This window comes from Talpa occidentalis, unplaced genomic scaffold, assembly GCF_014898055.3.
Source record: "Talpa occidentalis isolate TD23 unplaced genomic scaffold, MPIMG_talOcc4v2.1 talOcc4.6, whole genome shotgun sequence".
NCBI lineage: Eukaryota > Metazoa > Chordata > Mammalia > Eulipotyphla > Talpidae > Talpa > Talpa occidentalis.
Genome location: NW_023604972.1, coordinates 46,144,331 through 46,167,030, shown reverse-complemented (window position 1 = coordinate 46,167,030; position 22,700 = coordinate 46,144,331). Strand labels below are relative to the sequence as shown.

The window sequence follows — 22,700 nt, the reverse complement described above, 5'->3', positions numbered from 1 at the left end:
AAACAAACCGTAGATACTTGACTGTGGAAATGAGGCTACCAGAGGAGGAAAGGGAAGCAGGAGAGTAAAAAGGGGAGGGGCACGATGGCTTGTGGAGGAAGACTGTGGGTGCCTTGGTGGAGTGTGTGATGTGGTAACATACATCTGAACCTATCCCTCTGCATCACATGCAGTGTTGTAAACTAATGCTACCTCTATAAAAGAAAAAGAAAAAGAAGGAAATGGTGTCGAATGAAACAATATTATTTGAGAAATTGCTCTTCACAAAAGTTGCTCTCTCGGTGCAGATAAAACCATGTCAGCAGCAGATCAGTGTCACTGCTCCTCATCTGTGACAGTTCCCAGCCTCCTTGGGGACTTAAAAGGTAAATGCCTCTAGGCCTTTGAATTAGTACAAATGTGACATCTTCTGACCTTTAAAGACTACATTTGGCCTAATTGAGCAAGAAAGTGATGTTGGCATATAAAGATTAAAATGCTCTGGCTAAAGGCAGTCTGGTCTTTTTTTCCCCCCCTTGCTCTCTCCTGAAGCCACACAAAAGCCACCTGTGACTCATCCACATCAAGTGAGATTTTTCACACCAGCATTGCTGATGGATCTCTGCCCAGCTTTAAGCAAGCAGCTGCCAAGGGCTATCTCTCTTCCCTAAGATAAGTGGATTTGTCAAGTCCCAAAGATCATCTCATTTTTGCTGTTGCCCTGCTCAGTAAACAAAATGAGGACAATAACTCAAGAAAGCTTTATGGGCTGCACATTTTATTGATTTAGTGGACTCAGTTATTAAAAAAAAAAAATCATCATGGACTTTCGACAGGTATGACCACAGCAAACTCAATTCAAACTTTTCATTCATTGTCAATGGCTACCTGTGGAACTGAAAATGTCTGATCTAAAGGTTGACAGGAAGACAGAAGGAAGAGGGAAGGAGGGAGTGGGGAGAGGGTAATGAGAAGAGAGGGGAGAATAGCAGAGTTGCATGATGGTAACATATCACAGGGAGCAGTGGCGGGGTTAGGAAGTAATAAAGTCCTAGCCTTAACTCCTAATTCTCCCCCTATTCACACTATAACTTTAGCCAAGTTTCTCAACCTCTCTTTTTCTTCATTTGGAAAATGATGATGATGATGATAACTATGTCATGACATTGTTGCGAGGATTATACACAAAATATTGACATAGCATTTACTATGTTCCAGGCACTGAGTTAAATGCCTTGCATGTATCATCCTCTGAATAGCCTTCTTAGCTGGATGTTGCTACTGTCACAAATTACCACAAACTCATTGGACCAAACCCACACATTATCTTACATCTCTAGAGGTCAGAAGTCTCAAAATCAAGGTCTCAGCAGAAATACCGTCCTCTGGGAGCTTTCAGGACAGTCATTTCCTTGTCTTCTCCAGGAACTGGAGGCCGTGTGCATGTGCAAGGCTCCTTCCTGGCGTTAAAGAATCTGCTTCAGTCTCAGATCCTTTTCTGGCCGTACCCTTCCTGCCTCCCTCAAACATGGACCCTGAGATTACATGGGTCCACTGGGAAAATTCAGGATGCGTTTTCCATCACCAGATCGTGAACAGACCCCTGGAAGCTCCTCACCATCTAAGATATCATATTCACAAGGAAAAACTGAAACTCAGAGGAAGTAACTTTCCCCAGACTTCCTGCCTCTCCATGGTTAATGTTTATAAAGCACCGGGATGAGTGCCTGGCCCAAGGAATCATTAAGTTAACTCTTACTGTCCACAGGGAGTATGAAAGGTGGAACAATCAGTGCCTCAGCTTTAAGTCAGTAGCACCAACCCAAATGCAGGTTGAGTGTCTTCGTCTTGAAGAAAATTTGGAAGGCAGGCTAGGGTTGCTGAAGGCTTCAGAGAAAGGAAGCCCTGCCCTTCTGTACAGCTATGGGTCTGAGCAGGTGGCCTGAGTCTCGCTGTCTTCATTTGCAGGATGAAGTTAGAATGAGGATCACAACCTAACAAGTTGTCAAGGGGACAGGGCTGTTAAAGGGAATCCCGCTGGTGACAAGAGAACATGTTTTGTAAACTACTGAAACAACATGATTGCTGGCAGTTATTCCCATATTTTCTGAGTAAAAGAAATGTTGGTTATTAGTGTGATGGTTTACTTCAAACAAAAGATACTGTGGCACTTACCACTGCAGGTCCCTTGCTTGTTGTAAAACCCGTCGCCACAGCTGCCCACACATCTGCCCTCTCTCAGCACCTGAAGGGGGTCTCTGCAGGCCAGGCAGTGCTTCTCCGTGGGACCCCAGCAGGTTGCACAGGACTCGTGGCAGACTGTGCACAAACAGCAAAACCAGAGAACACGTTGGAAGGACTGAGGTTTTAGAGTTTATAAGCAGGATGTAGCTTCTTCATTCCTGAACTACTCTACACCACAGGAGAAAAAAACACAACTCCCACCAAAAAAATACTATTTCTCATGGCCAGAAACACAGCTTCAACAAATGGTCACTAAGAGATGGGAACGGGAATGGAAATCACAGGGAAAGAAAGCTTCCTTTTCTAGACAAAGAAGTGGTCTCTCTAATGAAATCAGCTGACCCTTCACCACCATTCCCCCTGCCTATTGTAACCACATAATAGTCAACAGAAACCACTCCTATCTCCAGCACCACCAACAACTAACTAAAGAGGGATGCCAAATCTTTGATTTGGCCTTAAAGGACCCAGTAATTCTTGATGTCTGTTACTGCTTCCCTCTTTTATGAGTTTTCTGTCTCTCCCACTACCCTTTCCTTCTGTCCTGCCTCACATCTCTTTCAAACTCCATCTGTCTGGGGGCCTCCCTCGTGGCGCAAGAGGTTAAATCACAGCACTACGAAGCTATCTGCAGTCACTACAGCCACTGCAGCATGAGTTTGATCCCCGGCCAGGGAGCCAACACACATGGCACAGCAGACCTCTCCTGTCTGGCCCGCTGCTCCCCTCAGCAGTGTATTTTGATCCATTCGCTTGTTCTGCTCCTCACTCTGTCTCTGGTGTATCCTCTCAGCCCCCGCATCTCTGGCCTATACCCCGGTTCTTGTATGCATAAGTAAATCTTAAAAAAGCTCCATCTGTCTGGTCTACCGTCAAAAGCATCTGCTCTAAATATGTATCTGGAGACTCTGAGACCCTGCCTTTCTCTTACATTTTAGATTTCTGAACTATACTTTGTTCCTAAACTAGAGTTTCTCCTTTAAGACTTGAAAATTCCTCCTCTCCCAGCATTTGATTTTTTTTTTATTACTATTCATGTTTGCTCTTCATTTTAGCACAGCTGTCAAGAGAGGCCTATTCTGAATTATTGAATATATTCAGGTTTGGTTAACCGTATGACTAACCCAACCTATGGTTTTGTTAATGCATCCTAACTTTTTTAATGTTTGCTTCACAATGGAGCATATCCTATTTTTTAGAGATATTCATTCTAACCAAAATGGGCAGGGAGAATGCCTTTGCTGATTGCAAGAGACTTGGTAACTATACCTAAGTAATTTAATTAGGTGCCCCTTTGGAATCAGAAAAAAGGATGCCTGCATTGCAAATCTCAAGATTCAATTCTCTCCTCTCAGTTCTAAACTGCACAAGAAAGCCTTAATTTCAGATGCTTCTCCTTAACAGATTTGGAGATAATTACTAATTGTGTTGAGTGCAAGGAAGGGCTCTTCAATAAAGAATAACCATGGAAGGGACAAATGTCAGATGCAAAGGATGAGAATGCAGTCATGGGGAGCGCAAGGGTGAGTAGCATCAGATCTTAGTGTTCCGGGAAGATAATGCTGCACTGTGCTGGAGCTGGTGAGACAAAGCAGGGCAGAGTTGGACAGAGTAGGGCACCGTATGGCAGAGCGGGGTACAGTGGGGTAGAGCAGGGAAACAGTGAAATATTTTATAACTGGAGGGGTAGACAGAGGTCCAATCAGAGCTGATCTTGGAGAGGTTGGAGAGGCTAAGGAATTCCACGTAGGCAGGGAGATCAGTGTGGAGGCTGTGGACCAGGTGAGAGATGATGATGGAAGGTGGGAAGCTGACATGGAGGAAGGTTTACTTATATATTATTTGTTCCCCTCACTAGACCATAAGTTGTGGGAGGGGAGAACCCATTTCTATTTTGTGAACTGTGCAGTGCACACAACTTGGTACTTTACAAATATCTTGAGTGACTTCATTTATAACACCTTATTTATGTAAGTGTCACATGAGAATACAGTTTGTAATAGGATAAGTGCTGATATTATATTATTACTAATGATGTGGATGCAAAGATCCCACTAACAAATTCTATCCATAACATATATGAAATCTGTCTTTCATTTATTAAATTACTTTTCAATTACCGACTGTTGTCAACATCTGTTCATCACTGTTGATATTTTTGCCTCCCTGACTTCAGGGGTTGATTCAAAGCCATTATCTAAACAAACAAAAAGCCCAATCTCATTTCTCAAATGGTTCCAGGCTGAGCCACCTATCAATGTTCAACAGAAGTAACCACTGCAAGTATATTTAGGTGCTGTGATAGCAGGGGGTGGAGGGGGGTAGGGAGGCACTTCCTATCTGGCCATGGTAAGCCTGAGGTCTGCCACAGCAAACATTTACACCACCCCATCACCTGAGTGCACTGCTGGTGTCACTAAACTGCCCAGGGGAGCATGTGTTCGAGTGGACAACTGGGAATTGGTTAAAAAGCCACAGAGGCCAGGTCACAAGAGTCCGTGTGTTGGGCAGACCATTGAGACCCTTAGAATTCACTCCCTCGAATTTTTAATAAGGGCAGTGGAATTGATCAGCTGTGCTTTTCAGAGAGATCGCTCTGCAGTGGGGAGACGAGAGGGTAATTTATTCCAGACATCTTTAAAGGATGAAATCATGTTTGTCCAGGGGCTACAGTAGAGAGAAGACATTAAAGAGCAAGTTCCTAGTTGTCTTCAGGGATTGGCTGATGGCAGAGCAGTCACTCAGCTGCACTGGCTGTGACAAGAGTAAAAATTATGGCGACTGGGAACAAGGCGGTTGATAGACAGCTGTAGCCCTGGCCCCTCCCTGATACTCTACATTCCAGGAACCCTGGCAGGCACCATGCTCCAGCAGCCATAAGGATGGGCATAGTTTCTGACCCATCTTCTCTATGCCATACTGCTTCTTAAATATTTTAATATTGCCCTGTGTATTGATAATCAAAGCAGGAGCCAGTGGGTAGCAGGATACAGATTGTGGTCTTACAGAAGGCACTCTGGCCCATCACAAACTCAACTCCAATTAACATTTCAATCCTGCCTTCTGCTACCTACTTTATGCATGCCAGTTCTATGGGGCAGGGTACCCTGAGCATGCCTTGTGCTGTTCAGGGATTCTGGATGCATCATACAGGATTCACCCAGTCGGCAATGAGCTGGCTCCTGCCCCAGCTGCTGTAATCTTGTTGACATTTCAGAGGCTCCTACGTTGTCACTGCTTCTGTGAAGCCTTGCTGAACTTGTCCGAATAGTTACTTCTCCCTCCATGTTCCTGTAGCACTCTGTATATATTTCTTGTGCTAGTTGTCCCACTGTACTGATCATTCAGTTACAAATCCATCCCCTTAATAGAATGTAATATCTTTCAAAATAGGAATCATGTTCTAGTCTTAGACCTTTTAAACCCTAGTTTCCAGAATGGTGGTAGATAGTCACTATTTATTACATGAATGTTAAATGAATGCACAGATTTTTGCTTTCTTTTGGTGATGGGGCATTCCCTTCTATCACTTACTTCTACGCAGAAACAACTAATCATAATGGGAATAGCCTGAAAACATGAAAATTTATGATGAATAAACTTGCGGCTGTACAAAATACCTAATAAATATTAGACTCTGCTTGAAATGACAAATACTTAGGCTGCACTAATAGAGAGCTGGTCCTTCTCTTTCTCCCATATTGGACAAAAGGCATATTCATGGCCAGACAGGACAGCAAAGAGAATTTTTATTTTAATACAGATCTATGCTAAGCTATCATTTCTTTCTTTTTTAAAGTTGTCATTTCCTATAATGACATACTCCCACTGTGTTTTGCAATTGATTTCTAACACTGAACATATGCTACTACAGATAATCTCTTTTTACAGGCTTATTTTACATGTGGTTTTTATTACATTTGGGTTATTAAGAAAAATAAAAGGTCATTCTCTGACTTTTCACCATAATTTCCCCTAGTGATGCATTACAGATCACTGAGAGTTTAGATTGTACATTGTGAAAATTGTGGCAATAAATTTAAAAAGAGAGTGAATAAGGGAAAGCCATGTTCTTATCCCACAGGCAGTAGATAATTTATTTGGGAAAGTCCCTGACATTTCTAGAGCATAGCAAGACTTGTGTTGGCTTGCTGGACAATTCATTTCAAAATGAAAAGGAATGAGTTACTTTTCTCCTGATGATTCCATATTGAAACCCTACTCAAAAATAAGAAACTTCTTTTTGTACTTGATAATTTTGAAATAGAAGATTGCATTAAGATCTTATTTAACCTGTGCTTCTCTAAAAATAAAATGCTGACCTTCTCCAGAGAAGTGTTAAATGCACTTTTTACAGACAGCCTCTTATTTTACAGGAAATCTTCCCAGACTCCAGGCTTCAGATGTGACACCATGAGTTCAGCTTCAAGAAAAAGAGGGGCTTGGCTTCTCACCGTTCCCATGATCTTTTGAAATAAGTTTCCCTGCCTTTACCGGGCTTCAGTGGGTCTACCTAGTTTCCTCAGTGAGCCCGCAGTTCAAATTTCCAAATTGCAAAAATGTTTTTACTTCCAACTATAGAAAAACAGCCAGGCTCAAGCAGGTATGTCATACACAAGTCAAATGCCCTCATTTTGTTTCTTAGTCATTTTGTGGCGATTTTTAGCTTTCATTCTCATCTAAGAAATGACTAGAAAGTCCCTGACACATTTTAAAATATAATCAGGAGACAGTGGACAAATTTCCAGTAAGCAGATCTTGTTGGATGAAAAATTTTTTTTAAATCCTTTTTCACTGTTCCTTGATTTCCTAATCTACGGAGTGGGAGTTATGATATTTGCCATACCTAGTCCACTGGCATATGGTGAGAGGACATATTTTGAAAACAGAGAATGGAGTACATGATCACATGAGTGGTGTGCCCTGGAGTTCCAGCAAATCATGTTTTGACTGGTGTCAAAAACTATGTAATTACAAAGGGAGCAAATTAAAGTATAATATGAGACAAGAGGAAAGCCCAGAAAGGAACTATGGGAAAAGCAGATTCACTTAGGAAAAACCTTGGGGATTATTACAGCAGTTATGTAAAGGGGATCCAACTTTTCCCATGACCTCCTACTTTGAAGCTTTTTCCTTGCAAACTCTACAAAACAACAAAAGCCCTCGAAAAGTGATTGAAAATAGCTTGTAGCAGCTCAGGGGGCAGATGCTAGGTAGAATACTCCCGTTTCCCCACACACATACCCCAATCAGCCCAGCCCCATCACTGTCCCGCCTGAGGTCAAGGTTACTTGTCTAACACATGCAAATACCAGAACAATAAAAGAAATTCATCTCATCAATCACCATTTTCCAACCTTTTACTACAGTCTTCTTGTGTACCCTACCAGGCCAGGTCTCTACCCTCAACCAGCCTCCCTGTGCCAACAGAAAAGCCTTTATATCATGAAACAGAAATGAGGGTCTCTGCATATTATAAAAACTCATATGTACTTGAGAGAGTTCATAATGGAAAATTACAAATACATGAAAGAAATCTCCAGCCTCATGAACAGTCAGAGATATGTAAATTAAACAGGAAAATCACATCTAGATGAGATGGATTAGACAAACATGTGGAAACACCCCATGCATCTTAGAAACAGTGCTTGATGAAGGGGAAACATGAAGAAATGGCTCATCTATTGTAACAAAAATACCAGTCTGGGACCTCCCTGGTGGCACAAGGGGTTAAGATGCAACCTATGAAGCTTACTGCAGCTATTGCAGTGAAGGTTCGATCCCCGGCCAGGGAGATACCCACATGGTGCAGCAGACCTCTCCTGACTCGCCCGCTGCTCCCCTCAGCAGTGTATTTTAGTCAATTAGCCTGTTCTGTTCCCCTCTATCTCTGGTGAATCCTCTCATCCCCACACCTCTGGCCTGCACCCCCGTTCTAGTATCCATAAATAAATAAATCTTTAAAAAAAATACCACTCTGGTAAGGGAATGTAGGTAATGGGGGAAAGAAATATTTTATGCATGTGTGGGGCAGCGGGTATATGGGAAATATCAGTACTTTCTTTCAATTTTGCTGCAAATTTAAAATTGCTCTAAAAAATTAAGTCTAAAATTTGAAAAAAAGAAATGAATGAAATATCCAAGTAACAATATGAATATTTAAATATTTAAAATACACACATTTAAAGCAATAAGAGCATGTGTGCACACACACACACACACACAAATACATATAAAACTGCATTAGAGGACTTACTGGGAGAAGGTTGCTGGGAGAAGGAAAGTGGGAATATAGGTTATGGGAACAAAAGAAATCACCAGACTGACAGAGACAGATAAGCAAGAAAGAGAATATTCAGCCCAGGCCAATGATGAAAATGGGTCATGAACTGGTAGTATCATAATATAAAGTCCCCTCAAAATTTTAAAAAATTAAATAAGATTGTACTTTATAACAACCAAATTGACAAATGTTAAAGAATTATAATATCTAGTGTTGACATAAGTGGTGAGAAACAGATACTTTCATAGGTTTCTAAGAAGCGTGCAAATCACAACTTTTTAAAAAGAGTAAAATATTAGTATGTGTCCAAATCTTCCAAATATATATACATGCATCCAGCAACCATGTTCTAAGAATTCACCCAAGTCAAATATATTTACTATAATTTCTATTGAAAAAGTTTATATCATGGTTATTTATGATTAAAAAAAATTAGTAACATCAAACAACACAGGACTGGCTGAATGAATTCTCACGGTGCCACACATGCAAAGTTATACGACAGCTTTAAAAAGATGTCGTAGAAGAAAATAAAAAACATCACAGCAAAAGCAGGCAATAAAATTATATATATAGGGTGATTTTACTTTTGAAAAATAAATAAATGTGTATCACATAACATATACATATGCACAGACGCATATTCATAAATTGGGAAAAACATACTCTAAAATACTAATAGCAGTGATTTGAGAGAGTTTAACTCGGGGATTTTAGCTGGTTTTTGATTGTGCCTTGAATTTTACTGACTTTATCAAATTATTTTTGGAACAAACATGAATTCACTTGATACTCAGGGGGGAAATTATTAAAGGAGAGGGAAAAAAAAACCCTGCAGTCCTTTTCACTAAGGGATTTGCTGGGTAAATCGCTAGTTCATCTATTAACCACATTTGTGATACAGCTGAATGATTTACTCGTCTTAGGTAACATACTTGAATTTTTAGCAGTGTCTTCTGCAAACATGGAGCTTAACCTGAAAGAATAACCTCCCGGCTGACTTCCTGGAGGCTTTGGCAAGACTGCATGGAGAGAGATTTACAAGCAACCTCCTAGTTTATCATTGGTAAACAAGTCAGAGGATGAAGGGAGACATTCAGCTCACCAGGAACATTCTTAAGCATTCTATCTCCTGCCCCTCTACAGATACTCCTAAATCTAGAGCACAAGTCCTCCCCACAGGTTTTCCAAGGCACTGACCACTGAGGCCTGGCTTGATGAGCCAAATGGAACTCTCAGATTCCACTTATCCACTTTGAGCACTGGCAACCCATAGCTGCTGGGACACCCTGTGTTTTCTCTCAGCCCCTCTTAATTAAAAGGCTATTGATTTCTCCAGTGATACCATGAATCCATTTGTCTACAGAAACTGAAGAGGCAAAGAAGGGATGACCAATCTAAATTCAGCTTTTGATGAGGAGAGTTGTCAGACATCCTGGCTGCACTGGCTTAGCCAGCTCAGATCTCGACAGTGATAACATGGAGGGGGTGTGGGCTCTGAGGGCAGCATAGAGAGGAGGGAGGAACCGGGAGATTATTAGGTGGGGGACAGGGAAGACAGAGAAAGAATGTATGCCGCACAGGCTAGCTAAAATAACTGAGAACCCTAGGAACTGGGCAGAAAGCCAGAAGACCTGTCACTAGTTTGTAATCCATAGCTGAAATATTTTGGGGTTCAGATATGTCAGGAAGAATGGGAACTGTCTGGAAGATAAATTCCCTTGCATATGTGGTGGGCTTTCTCTGCTGCTATATGATGCTTTTGTTCTGTCATTTGTCTTTTGGCATACACAGCAAGGGTCTTATAATCAACACAGACAAATGTCAAACACAACCAGTCTGCTGCTAATGCAAAGGTCCCAGGCAAACATGACCAGCTGCCTTTTCCTTCTTTCCCTTTATCCTTTACATAAATGTCCATATAGGGAGGGGACAGGGAATAACCTTGTCACCTGCTTTGCTGGGTCTAGTTTACTTAAGAGACCTACCCCTAGAAGACAATCCAGTCGTCCTTCATTCAGAATTACTTAAAACATGCCCAACTCCCAAAGACAGTTTTTTTTGAGTGGCACATTCCAGCACTGTTAAGACACCCAGCTATATTAGAGTGGAAGAAAATGGCATGAAGAAAAAGATAGCTGGGAAAACTAGAAATTCTTTGATTATCCTTAGGCCACACCTAGCCAGTAATTGCTGACTAGGAGTAAATAACAGAAATTAAACAGAAGACAGGTCATCTATAAGCCAACGTCTAGGCATGCCTGTGCATTCCTACCCTTTCTCCTCTATGTAATGGTGTATCAAAAATTATTCTAGAGGCCTTATATATAAAGAATGCAGAAGTTTTTAGATTTAGGCCTATCCTGGCTTCATTAATCAGTCATTTCTTTTAGCATACTTTTAAAATTGCCTTTACAGCACCAATAGAAATGAATTTATATGCTGTAACTATCTGAAATTATTTTACTTGTCTACTTTTTTACCAACACTTTGGCTTGGTGGTTAAGTAAGTGCCTTAACCACTGGGCAGTTTTCTGACAGTTTCCCACTTTGTCCCTCTCTATCCCCCTCCACCTACACTTGGTACAGAGAAAAGTCTCAACAAATATTCATTGCATTAACAGATGAGAGGTGAAAAAAATATCCAGACGACACTGAGCAAGTAGGTGAGAGACCATAATGGTTGTACAATGCCAGAGAAAGTTTTAAAACATAGGGTTTAGAAAGCAGAACAAAATTCTTGAAGACAGAGTGATAGGAATGTACTGGGCCTCCAAGTGGAATATGTGATCTGGAATGAAATTGGAAAAGTCTCTGATTCTAGGGGTATTGGATAGGTCATGGAGGCCACCATCTTGACAATGACAATCTCTACAAAACAAAGAGGGATTTCTTGAGAACTTCAGAAAGGCAGTTTTATAAATTCCTTTGCCAAGAGGCCTGCTCTGGGCATGGCTAGGATGGGCTCAGCCACAGGCTAAAACATAATGCCAAGACCCACGAAGTCTTCACTGCTTCAGCCCTAGCTTCGTGGGGTCAGTGCTTCATGTCCACAAATGTTTGGGCTTCCTAGTCAATCTAATTCTAACAAATAATTAACTCTAGATGTTACACTGTTCAAACCATGAATTTTAAATCTCAACTAGGTCAATGCCCTATATGTAAATTTTATAGGTTTTCTTATCATAAGTTTTTCCTCTAAATATGTCCTTATATTGGCTAAGAAACAAATAATTACAGTCTCATCATTTAATCTGTGAATTTAGAGAAAATTAAATGATTTTAAGTTATTGTGATGAATAGTCAACTGTTGTCTATATTTACTTTTTCACAACATATAGAAGTAGGTTTTGTGTTAAATCAGATGTTAATGGCACAAAACATTGCATTTCTCAATGCAAATGATTTGGTTTTCATTCCCCTAAATTATATTACAAAGGACTGGATAGCAGGAATCTAGAAAACTTAAATAAGGGACCAGGAAAATGAATATAAGAAAGTGAAAATCAAAATCAACAAAAAACTATGAACCAGAGACACTTTTTGGGGGTTGGGGGGCGGGAGGGGAAGGATTGGGGTCAGAATGGGGCGTTTGCAATTGTATGGGGGAATATAAAAATAAAATTTAATATTTAAAAAAAAAAAAAAAAAAAGGACTGGATTTGATAACGGTAATAGCTGCCTTTTCTTGTTGACATTCCATGAAAAGGCACTGTAGTGATATTGTTACATTTTCAAACATCTTTCCTAGCCTTCTTAATGTAGTCTAAAGTAAATAATATTACACTATTTTATAGATGAGGAAATCAAGGTGCAATACACTTAAATGACTTGCTCAGAACCATTCAGTTGTAAGAGGTTAAGATTCAAAGTGATCCCACGTCTTACAAACTTATAAATGTTCACTTGCTTGATTCTTTAAGATTTAAAGATCTGAGATCATAAAGCAATCAGTTGTAGAATAAACTACATAGGTTTTTATGTTTTTACATCTCTGCAACCAGCAGCTAACCCTGCCTTGATTGCAAGTTCACTACAGGCAAAAAAGGAGTCTTCTCTTTCCATGTTCAGAACTTCAAGCAAAAGAGAATGAATGGAGGAGGGAGAACATGACCACAGGAAGAAGGATCACCAAAACCAAGCAAATATCAACAACAGCAAAAAAGCAGAAATCCAAGTCTCCCAACACTGATGGGAGGCTTAGAAGGTGTCAGGCACCATATACGAATTCACTTACTGAATTCTCACAACAGTGTTATGTGGCAGATATTATTGACCCTACTTTACCCACAAGGCAATCAGAGCAAGGAGTTAAAGAATATGCTTTTGTAAGTGGCAGAGTTAAGATGGGATGTCAGGCAAGCTTGATGACAGAGCCTGCACTCTGAAGTATGTCACACTCCCTTCCCTCTAAGGGTCAGCAGAAAGAAGGTACACTGGCCCAATTCTCAGGACTTTGTGAATAATGAAAGCTTTAAATACATGTACCAAACATGAGTACATATAAAAAAGGACTAATTCTACTTTTTTTTACTTCAAGTTTATAGGTTTATAATCCACTCATTTTGAACTAATTTAGCGTGGTGTGTATTAGCTCAGTTATTTCAACTTTTCTTATGGGCTCTTATAGAGAGGATTCATGTGCACAGTGCAGTGGTGCTATCAGAGAGGAGCAGAGGATGACTAAAAGAAGAACATGACAGGCAGGAAGAATGTTCTCAGGACATGGTGAGTTCAATCTGGATACAGATTTAGGTTTCATAATAGGGTTTCTATATTTCATAATAACCGCTACTCTGAGATAAAACAATAAACCCAGTACATGTGGTACCCGAGAACCATCTAAGATGGTACAAGTTCATGTGGGTGGTTGGGTATACAGGTCAAACCATGCAGACAGAGGGTGATTAAAAGACAGGTTATTAATTCTCAGAAATAGATCATAACAGAAAAAGGTGGCATGAGTCAGGCCAAGTGGGATACTGGACTAGATTCCAGCTGATGGCAAAGAGTCTAAGGCTTGTGCAGAAGTCTGAGTGTCAGAGTTGAGTTCTGGGGATGAAGTGGGATTATCCTTGGCCCTATATGCTATGGGGAAGAAGAAACTTATATATCCCCTGTCTCTGATTTCAATTGGTATAAAAACTAGGTAATACTGTGCTTTAGGCAAAGTAATCAAGGCACCAAACTTCAAAGTTGGGAAAGACAGTGGGAACAATGCAGGGGTTTGGAATGAATGTGTCAAGTGGTCTATACTTACAACTTTGGTCAGTATGATCAAGCACAAGAATGTAACGATGATAATAAAATATAGACCTGTAGGTCCATATTTGTGCAAATATTTATGTGCGTGTATACCAAAAATTTCAAAGAAGAAGGGAAAATGAGAAGGCTCCTAGGATGCCATCCTTGGGCAGAACACACTCTTCTTTGGCCCTTCTCTGGTGTATCTGCTCCTACTCTTTTGTTGAAATGTCAAGTTCATGTGCCACTTGACTCTGCCCCATATTTTTTACTCTACCACATAGTCAATATAGTGAACATGAATATTAAACAAGGCAATTTCTGGTAATTAGTTTCCTCAACACAATGTTCACTTTTTTTTGGCTTTAATGGGTCAATAAAGTGGCAAATTATGCCAGACATAACATAAATGACCCTGCCAAGAGGAATCTATCCAGAAAAACCTGTTGTGACCTTAAAATGGCAGTCTTCTCTTTCAAGCCTGGGAGAATGGTGGTTGACTAACTGATATTCAAGGTCAATGGTGAAAAGTCACCAACAATGTTATAAGGATTAACATTGCAAAAACATTCCAATAATCAGAAAACTTATTTGGAAAGATTATATGGAGAGGCTCAGCATCAAGACAGTGTATGGAAACTGATCACTAATTCATCTTTAATTTTTAAGATCACTCTCTCTCACTTTTCTCTTCTCTCTCTCTCTCCTCTTGCTCTCTACTTTCTTCTCATTTTATGCATAAAAATGCAACCAGGCTGAACTAAAGCAAATTGGTTTAATTCCCTGGAGGGAACATGAACAAATTTTCCCAGCAACTTTCTACTAGAGGCATTTGTGTATGGGTATGTGGATGGAATGTGGAAGCAGTCAGCTACGTAAACCAGTAATCAAATGAAACATTACCCATTTCAAAATGCCCTAAAACAGCATTAACATGACCAATTAAAATGCTGGATATGGGAGAAAGGAAAATGGTAAGAAAAGGAAAAGGAAGGAAAGCAAAGTAAAGACAGTAAACATGTGTTTGTGCACATAGGCGTAGCAGGGGGGTGGAGATTGTATGAAGGAAGAATAAAATCTAAGGGAGTCCATTTCCTTTTAAAGGTAATCTGTGACAGGACTGCAAGCAGGGGTCTCTTTGATGGGATAGAAGAAAGGAGTAAAGAATACATTCAATAATTTCATCAAATTGAAATTTCAGCAGTTTACTTAAATTGCCCAACCATTAGACACTTACAATGGCACCTGTATGTGCCCACTTGGAGCCCGTTCTAAAATAACAGGTAAATAGAACATGATAAGTAATAAACATTAAGAGTTCTTTTTTCTTTTATGGCTGAAACATCTATTGAAAAACTGGTCCTTCAAAAATTACCAAGGAGTTGTACGTTCCTCCTTTATCAGACACTAGTTCCAACAAATACTGAACACTGTGCAAGCCTTGATGCTAGGGTTACAGAGAGACAGTGAATAATCTTACAGACCTCAAATAGCCTCCGAGTCAGGCTCAGAAGCTAACCAAGCCTTCCATGTTTTGTGACATGACCGGTGACAGGAGAGGCCCACTTCCCTTCTGTCCAAAAGCTATGAAACTACTCGTGTTAAGATGATTTCCACAATCCTGTGGACTTTGCTCTGCCTACAAGCTGGAATGGAGGGGGCCATCAGACTCCTCCACATAGGACGTTCACTTGGCCTTAGAGCTGATCCAGACTGCACACCTGAGGAATACCATGTACTTACTCTAGTTAGCTATTTCCCTTGCATAGTCTTTTCTTGAAAATCTAACCATGGGCATGAAAAAGAGGAGGATATCAGCTGGCCTTGACTAGCTCACCTTTGTCTCTTATCACAGTTCCCTACTATGCTATCCAAGACCCGTCTACCTTCTCTGATTTACCTGCCATTACATACCTTGCCTTAGGTTCTGGGTATATGTGATACCCTGTCTCTTAAGACACTCCCTTTTCTTTGCTTTCACAGTTACTCCCTCTTTCCATTTCTGTGTTAAAAAATTCTTTCCACATTTACTTTTTTACTCATACTCACTTATAAGCACTATTAAGAAAGCGGTAAAGTGTAAACAACATATTAATTTACAGTATGCCAACAGCAATAAGTTCAACTGTATCTTAACTAAAAATATAAAATTAAAAACAAAAAATTAAAAATATAAACAGGTGTGTTTCAGTCAGTTTGCCTGTTCTGTTACCTGCTCTGTCTCTGGTGGATCCTCTCACCCTCCTGCACATCTGGCTTGCACCCCCGTTCTTGTACAAATAAATAAATCTTTAAAAAAAAAATATATATATATAAACAGGGGCCTCTCTGGTGGCACAAGGGGTTAAAACGCAACCTGTGAAGCCATCAGCAGCCACTGCAGCATGAGTTCGATCCCCAGCCAAAGAGATGACCACATGGTGCAGCAGACCTCTCCTGACTTACCCACTGCTCCCCTCAGCAGTGTATTTCAGTCAGTCTGCCTGCTCTGTTCTCCAGTCTCTCTGGTGAATCTACTCATCCCCCACACCTCTGGCCTATACCCCAGTTCTTGTATGCATATATAAATAAATCTTTAAAAAAAATAAAAATATAAACATAAAAGTATGCATTTATAGCTACTTAAGTATATAGACACTAGTATCTACTAGCTATGCTAAATACTAAGTATGTAGATGTTACTATATATACTAAGTATATAGATACTAAGAGTTAAATTAAAGGCCTCCCCGGTGGCACAGTGGTTGAGCGGCGCAGTGGTTGAGCGCTGGGTTGAGAAGCTGCCCGCAGCCTCTGCAGCGCCGGTTCAATCCCCGGCTGCTCCCCGGCCACCGGAGGAGGGTCCCACATGGCGCACAGACCTCTCCTGCCGCCCGCTGCTCCCCTCAGCAGTGTACTTCGGGCCTTCTGCCTGCTCTGCTCCCTGCTCTGGCTCTGGTGAATTCTCTCACCCTCCCATGCTTCTGACTGTACCCAGTGCTTGTATAAATAAATAAATAAATAAAACTTAAAAAAAAAAAAAAGAGTTAATTTAAATACCTGCTTTCTTTTATTTGTCCAAATTTCTTACTATGATGTAAGTATAAATGATTTAAGTATAAATAAAGCACACAAAAAATAAAAAACCTTCATTTTCATGTAAGTGCTATATATTTACACAAGGTTGCAACTTACAAACACAGTGACAATCCTGAGCCAAAAGTGTGGTGCTAATTAAGTACTGTTCTGTGCCCCCAGGTGTGTGAGGAAGGACTTATAAAGCACTCATATCAGACATAAGTAATAAAGCACTAATAAATTCATAAAAACAATGCATGTCAGTTCTCTCATGCATTGTTCACATCCCATCAGCATCTGCTTTGGAATTTCTTCTCTTGAAAAGCTGTTTATGGCTGCTGGTGGTCCCAGATCTCTTTGGGGGTACAGGTGGCTTTCTCAGTGGTCTAGCCGACTGTAGCCCAGTCCGTGATTACCTGCACAGGAGTGGCGATCTTGGTAGAAGCCATCCCCACAGGTGGACACGCACTGCCTGTGCCGCATCAGCAGAGGAGGATGGCAGGATGAGCACTCGTGTCCGTTGGTGCATGTGGAACACTGAGGCTGGCAAGCTGGCTCCAGACAAGGTTGGGAGAGAGAAGGGAAGTTTTGATTAGCCCAAAGATACACCCCAGTGCCAGTGCCTATGTAACCCAATTCTGAGGCTCTGGGGTCAGAGATAAAGAGGGGCAGGAAAATAACCTTATCAGCCTTCACTTTTATAGTAATTTCATGCCAGGCACCACACAAAACACTTCACATTATTGATGTATTTTACCTTTACAGTAACTTTATGAGGGAGATATTAATAATTCTAATTTTACAAGTTAGGAACAAGCTCACCGAGATCAAGTAAGTTGTCCAAGTCAAATGAAGCTGGCATTGGAAGCCAACTAGTTTGACTCAGAAGTCTGTGTTCTTATCCTCTTATCCATTAGCTCCCAATAGCTTTCTCACATAACCAGTTTGCAAGAATCACCCTTATGGCAGAGACATAAATAACTTTTTAAAAAGCTGAAGATTTTGAGTTAAGAGAGAAATGAATAAACACAAAAATAATAGAAACAAAGTTAACCTTTATGGAGCCCTGACTATCTCCTGGACCCTATTCTAGACACTTTACATTTACTGATAAACTAAGTCCTCATAAGAATCTTCTCAGGAAGGTACTAGTGCTACCCCACTTTACAGATAAGAATACTGAGGCACAGAGTGGTTAAATACTCACAGCCAGAGCATGAATCTATCTACTCTTAAATGGATAATTAACCCATGCATCAAAAATAGGGAGAAAGTAACTTTGATGTGGCCTCAAGCAAGCCAAATTCTCCAAGGTAAGATCTCTTCAGATGTTGATTTTGGTTTTTTCTTTATTATTATTAGTCTTTTTCCTGGTCCCTTATTTAGGTTTTCTAAATTCCTGCTATGAGTAAGACCATCCGGTATTTTTCTTTTTCTTTCTGGCTTATTTCTCTGAGCTTGATGCTATAAAATCAACAAATTACTATAAACCGGACACACTACGGGGGTTGGGGGGGGGGCGGGAGGAGAGGAGGCATTAGGGCCAAAATAACGGGGGTGGAAATTGTATGGGGAATATAACCAAAATAAAAATGCACACATTGTGCAAAAATGAAAAATAATGTAAGAATTATATAAAATAAAATATTAAAAAATGGAAATACATGGCTAAATAGTAAAAATTTTGCAAATTTCAAAAAAATTGTTCTTGATTTAAAAAAAAAATCTCTTCAGAGGTATAAGAATTTTGAAATGTACATGAACCCATTATAGATCCTCTTATAACCCACAAGAGATAAGTTTTATTAACAATTATCTGTGTGCTGCTGAGCAAGTCACTTTTCTCTAGCCCATAAGTTCTCCATTTGCAAAATGGGAAAGTTCTATTAAAAGATCTTGGAGGTACATGTCAATTCTCAATTCCTACCTTGAATTAACTAAGAGTTTTAATAAATGAATCCCAGCATCCTAGTGATATCAATATTTTTGAAAGTGTTCAAAAATGAAAAATTCATCTGTGATTACCTAGTTAACATCTCACCTCCATATCTCCTGTTTCACAGTAAACATTGGAACATATGTTAGAAGAGACCCACAGTAAAGAGGTCAAGTAACCTGTGGGTCATGTTACAACCTTCTAATGGTTTTTGGAAGTTGTACATTTCCTGCATTCATAACCCCTTCCTTGACAATAGTGAGCCTTGGTCCACTTCTGGGTTATTGCATGGAGCCATACCTAAACAGACAGCACCAGCTTGGTAATATCCCAGACCACAGCTGTGCACACACCGTCCATTCCACAGCAACTTTGTGGGGTCCTGGCAGAGGTCACAGTGGTTTGGAGACTGTGAGCAGGTCAAGCAGTCTGGGTGGCAATGAACTACAATTAAGGACAAAGAGAACTCAGAAAAGTCATATGATTTATTTTACATCCTTCCAAAAAAATAATTTATTGGATATAAGGAGCTGCATAGGATGTGAAGAACAAAAATATGAAAAAGGTCCCTAAATAGCAAAAAACTAGTTTTAGAGCAAGATTTCAAAGAACCTTTCCTTAAATGAAATACTACCACTGATAATCCCAAATTGAAGATGCTAAAAACATTACTGAAATGTTTTTGTTTTTGTTTTGACCAAATATTAATTCTTCCCCCTGCTGGAATGCCTCAAGAAGCAAGAATGATAAGCTCCATAAAAAAATGATTGAAACAGAAGTACACAATAATTTGTGATTTCTCAGATTTTTTCCTTGAGCTTTGTGTGCATAAAAAAAATTAAGACATAAACCCTCCAATTTAAAAAAATACTATTAAAAATAGTCAGTTTTTTTCTCTAGAATTCCATTTTTCATTCCCAGTAATTGGGATTGTCACTAACATAATGGCAATTGTCAAATAAAAACTTCTTTCAGGTTTTCAAGTTGTCAAGGATATAATTTTCAGGGTATAGAACATGATACTATGCTATTTATGTTAATAAAATATTTGTTTGAAAATTCCAGGGAGGCCACTTTGGAGATAGTAACAAAATGAAACCATAAACTTGCTTTGCTTTTCCCATGATAAAGTCTTTGCAGAAACACTGTGATTAGTCAAAATAAGTTGAGTGCAATGAGTACAACTGCCAATATGGAAAACTGTGACACACTAATGAAAACAATTAATTATAAAATATGAATGGAAGAAAATGCTACTTCTTTAAGAGAGACTAAGCTTATAGGCAAATTACTGCTCAGCCAGAGTAACTCCACTTTGTGCCAACAATTATTAACTGGGACTAATTCAACCCCAGGTGATTTGAAAGCAGAGTTGCAGAACAAGTAGATAAAATTTTCTCTTAGAAGAAATTAATAAGTATTTAAACTTCAATAACCACTGGAGAACTCCAAAAGGAACCATCTGTTTAAAAGTACACCTTAAAAAAATGGACATCCATGACAAACTCTCATTAATTGCTTCTATATTTTCAAAAATGGAGCAAACCATTTATTTTTCTCCAAAGAAGAAATATAGATGGCCAACAGGCATGTGAAAAAAAGTGTCCAACATCACATTACAGGGAAATGCAAACCAAAACCACAATGAGATACTAACTCACTCCTGTCAGAAAGGTCCATATTTAAAAAACTAGAAACAACAAATGCTATATGATTTTTACAGTTATGATGCAAGGTAGATAAGGCACATTTTATTAACAAGAAAATTAAAATTTAGAGAGAGTCAATGACTTGCCCAAGGGCATGTACTCATAATCAGTTAATTTGGTAATGGTATGGACAAAAATTAATAAGCATTTGTTATAAAAATCAGGAAGAAGCAAACAAACCAACCCAGTGGGTGGCTAAAGAAAAGGAAGTGGGGGGCCTCTATGGTGGCATAGGGGTTAGAGTCAAAGCTATCAAGTTATCCCACACTGTGGCCTGAATTTGATCCCTGGCCATGGAGCTGACCCACACGGTGCAACAGACCTCTCCTGTCTCGTCCTCTGCTCCCCTTAACAGTATATTCCAATAGATTCGCCTGTTCTGCTCCCCATTCGGTCTCTGGCGAATTCTTGCAACCCTCCCATACCTCTGGCCTACACCCCAGTTCTTGTAGGCATAAATAAAAATAAATCTTAAAAAAAAAGAGAAATGAAGGAAATATGGGTAGGGAAAGGATCTATGAGCTTTGGGGCAGTACAGATATGCTAGTAGAAATAAATTGGACCAGGACCCACCTGATGTGCAATCTGGACAGCAGAGTCCCTTCACCACACGAGCCAGTGTGGCCATTGGACATGGTGGACAAGAGGGCTCATAGCAAGTCACCTGAGCCCCCTGGCACTCACACACCTTGCAAGGGCCATCCTCCCACTTCTCCCCCTCCTATATGAAACAGTAAAGAATGGCATTGTTACCAGAGTGCAGTGATCAGAAGACAGTTTGCTAGTGGAAAACTTAAAATTTCCACAAAGGACAAAGTAAATACTCCTGATCTGTACCATGTCAGACCTACCCTTGAAATAGAACAGTAACAGAAGTGTCCTAATTTTAAAAAGGGCAGTTTTTCTCTTTTTTTGTTCATAATTGGTTGATTTTAATGTAGAATGCAGGCAGAAAGGTAAACTGTGAACACATTCTACAGCTACCAGTATAAGCAAGAAACATATAGCATTTGTTTCTCACCCTATATCACACACACACACAAAAAAAAAAACCCACCAGAGGGGATAACCATGTACCTAGTGATTACCAGGAATTATAATCTTTATAATAACAGTGGGAAGCTGGCTAAAACCTTGAATTTCCTTGTGTTTACTACAGTCAGAATAACAGAAGGGTCATTGTATTCTTAAAATTCTTTTGCATGCCCATTTTTAGTGGACTGTAGATGTGCCATGGGATTTCTCATACTAAACATTCTTTTCAGTCAAGCAAATTATGGTAATAAACACTGGCACTTTGACAGAGAATCCAAAGAATTATAAAGAGCAATTCCTTTTTGCTCCCTGTTCCACTTACCCCTGGGATAGGTAAGAGGCAAAGGTTACTAACAGAATGTTCTGGAATAATGAGGGGGTAAAACATGAGAGATTTAAGGGCATATTTTAAAATATGTCTACTAAGTCAACTGATATTGAATGTTATAATGTGATAGTATTTAGCAACTATGAATGACAATGTTGGAAAATGAGAAATATTATCTTGAAAAGCACAAGTACTTTTCTTCCATTTCAAGGTAGACTGAGTCTCTTGTTCCCTCATTCGATAATGTCTAAAATTGTAAGCTTACTCGTGTGAATAAACATGCTTGTATTTTCCATTAAGAAGAAACCATAGGATGTTGTCCTACAAACTGCCTAGAGAGAATGAACACTCAGTTTTGCTCAGGGAACAAACTCTCCAAACCCAAAAGGTTCTTTATTTGTTGTTTTGCAGAACATGAAACTGACAGTTAAACTGAGTTTTCTAGGCCAGAAAAAATCAGGAGGAGAAAATCATCACAAGAAAGGGATGTAGGAGCTTGTAGTTGGAGAAGTATTCATTACAAATCATGGGAAAAATAAGAAGGAACAAAAGTTCAATGGGTCAAAGAATCTTTACAATTCTGAATCCCATACTACTTTCCATCAAGAATGACTGCCAATGGTTACCAAAAGGGAAGGTACAAGGGGTGGGTAAATCAGATAAAAAGGGGGTCAATTTTGTGATTGTTGAGTGGAACTGTATTTCATAGAGTTCCATAATGTAATATATACAGATGTTGATTTAGAGGACTGTCCACCTGAAAACTTATATATCATAAACCAATGTTACTTTAATTTTAAAAAGTTTAATTAACCATCAAAAAATGCTAAGACATTAAGATACCCAGGACAGTTCATGCAGATCATAGCTTAAAATAATTTTATA

The 22,700-nt window shown here is 39.6% G+C and overlaps 1 protein-coding gene across 2 annotated transcripts in view; it reads right to left on the bottom strand.

The window, feature by feature from the left end:
* FRAS1 (Fraser extracellular matrix complex subunit 1) overlaps positions 1–22,700 on the bottom strand; it is a 445,491-nt gene that overhangs the window by 210,426 nt on the left and 212,365 nt on the right. For both annotated transcript variants that reach the window (XM_054687966.1, XM_037530712.2), the window contains exons 12-15: positions 21,026–21,173; positions 19,044–19,187; positions 17,224–17,358; positions 2,155–2,298 (exon numbers count right to left, since the gene is read on the bottom strand). In XM_054687966.1, coding sequence (XP_054543941.1) covers positions 2,155–2,298; positions 17,224–17,358; positions 19,044–19,187; positions 21,026–21,173 — 571 coding nt within the window. The remainder of the gene's footprint in view (positions 1–2,154; positions 2,299–17,223; positions 17,359–19,043; positions 19,188–21,025; positions 21,174–22,700) is intronic.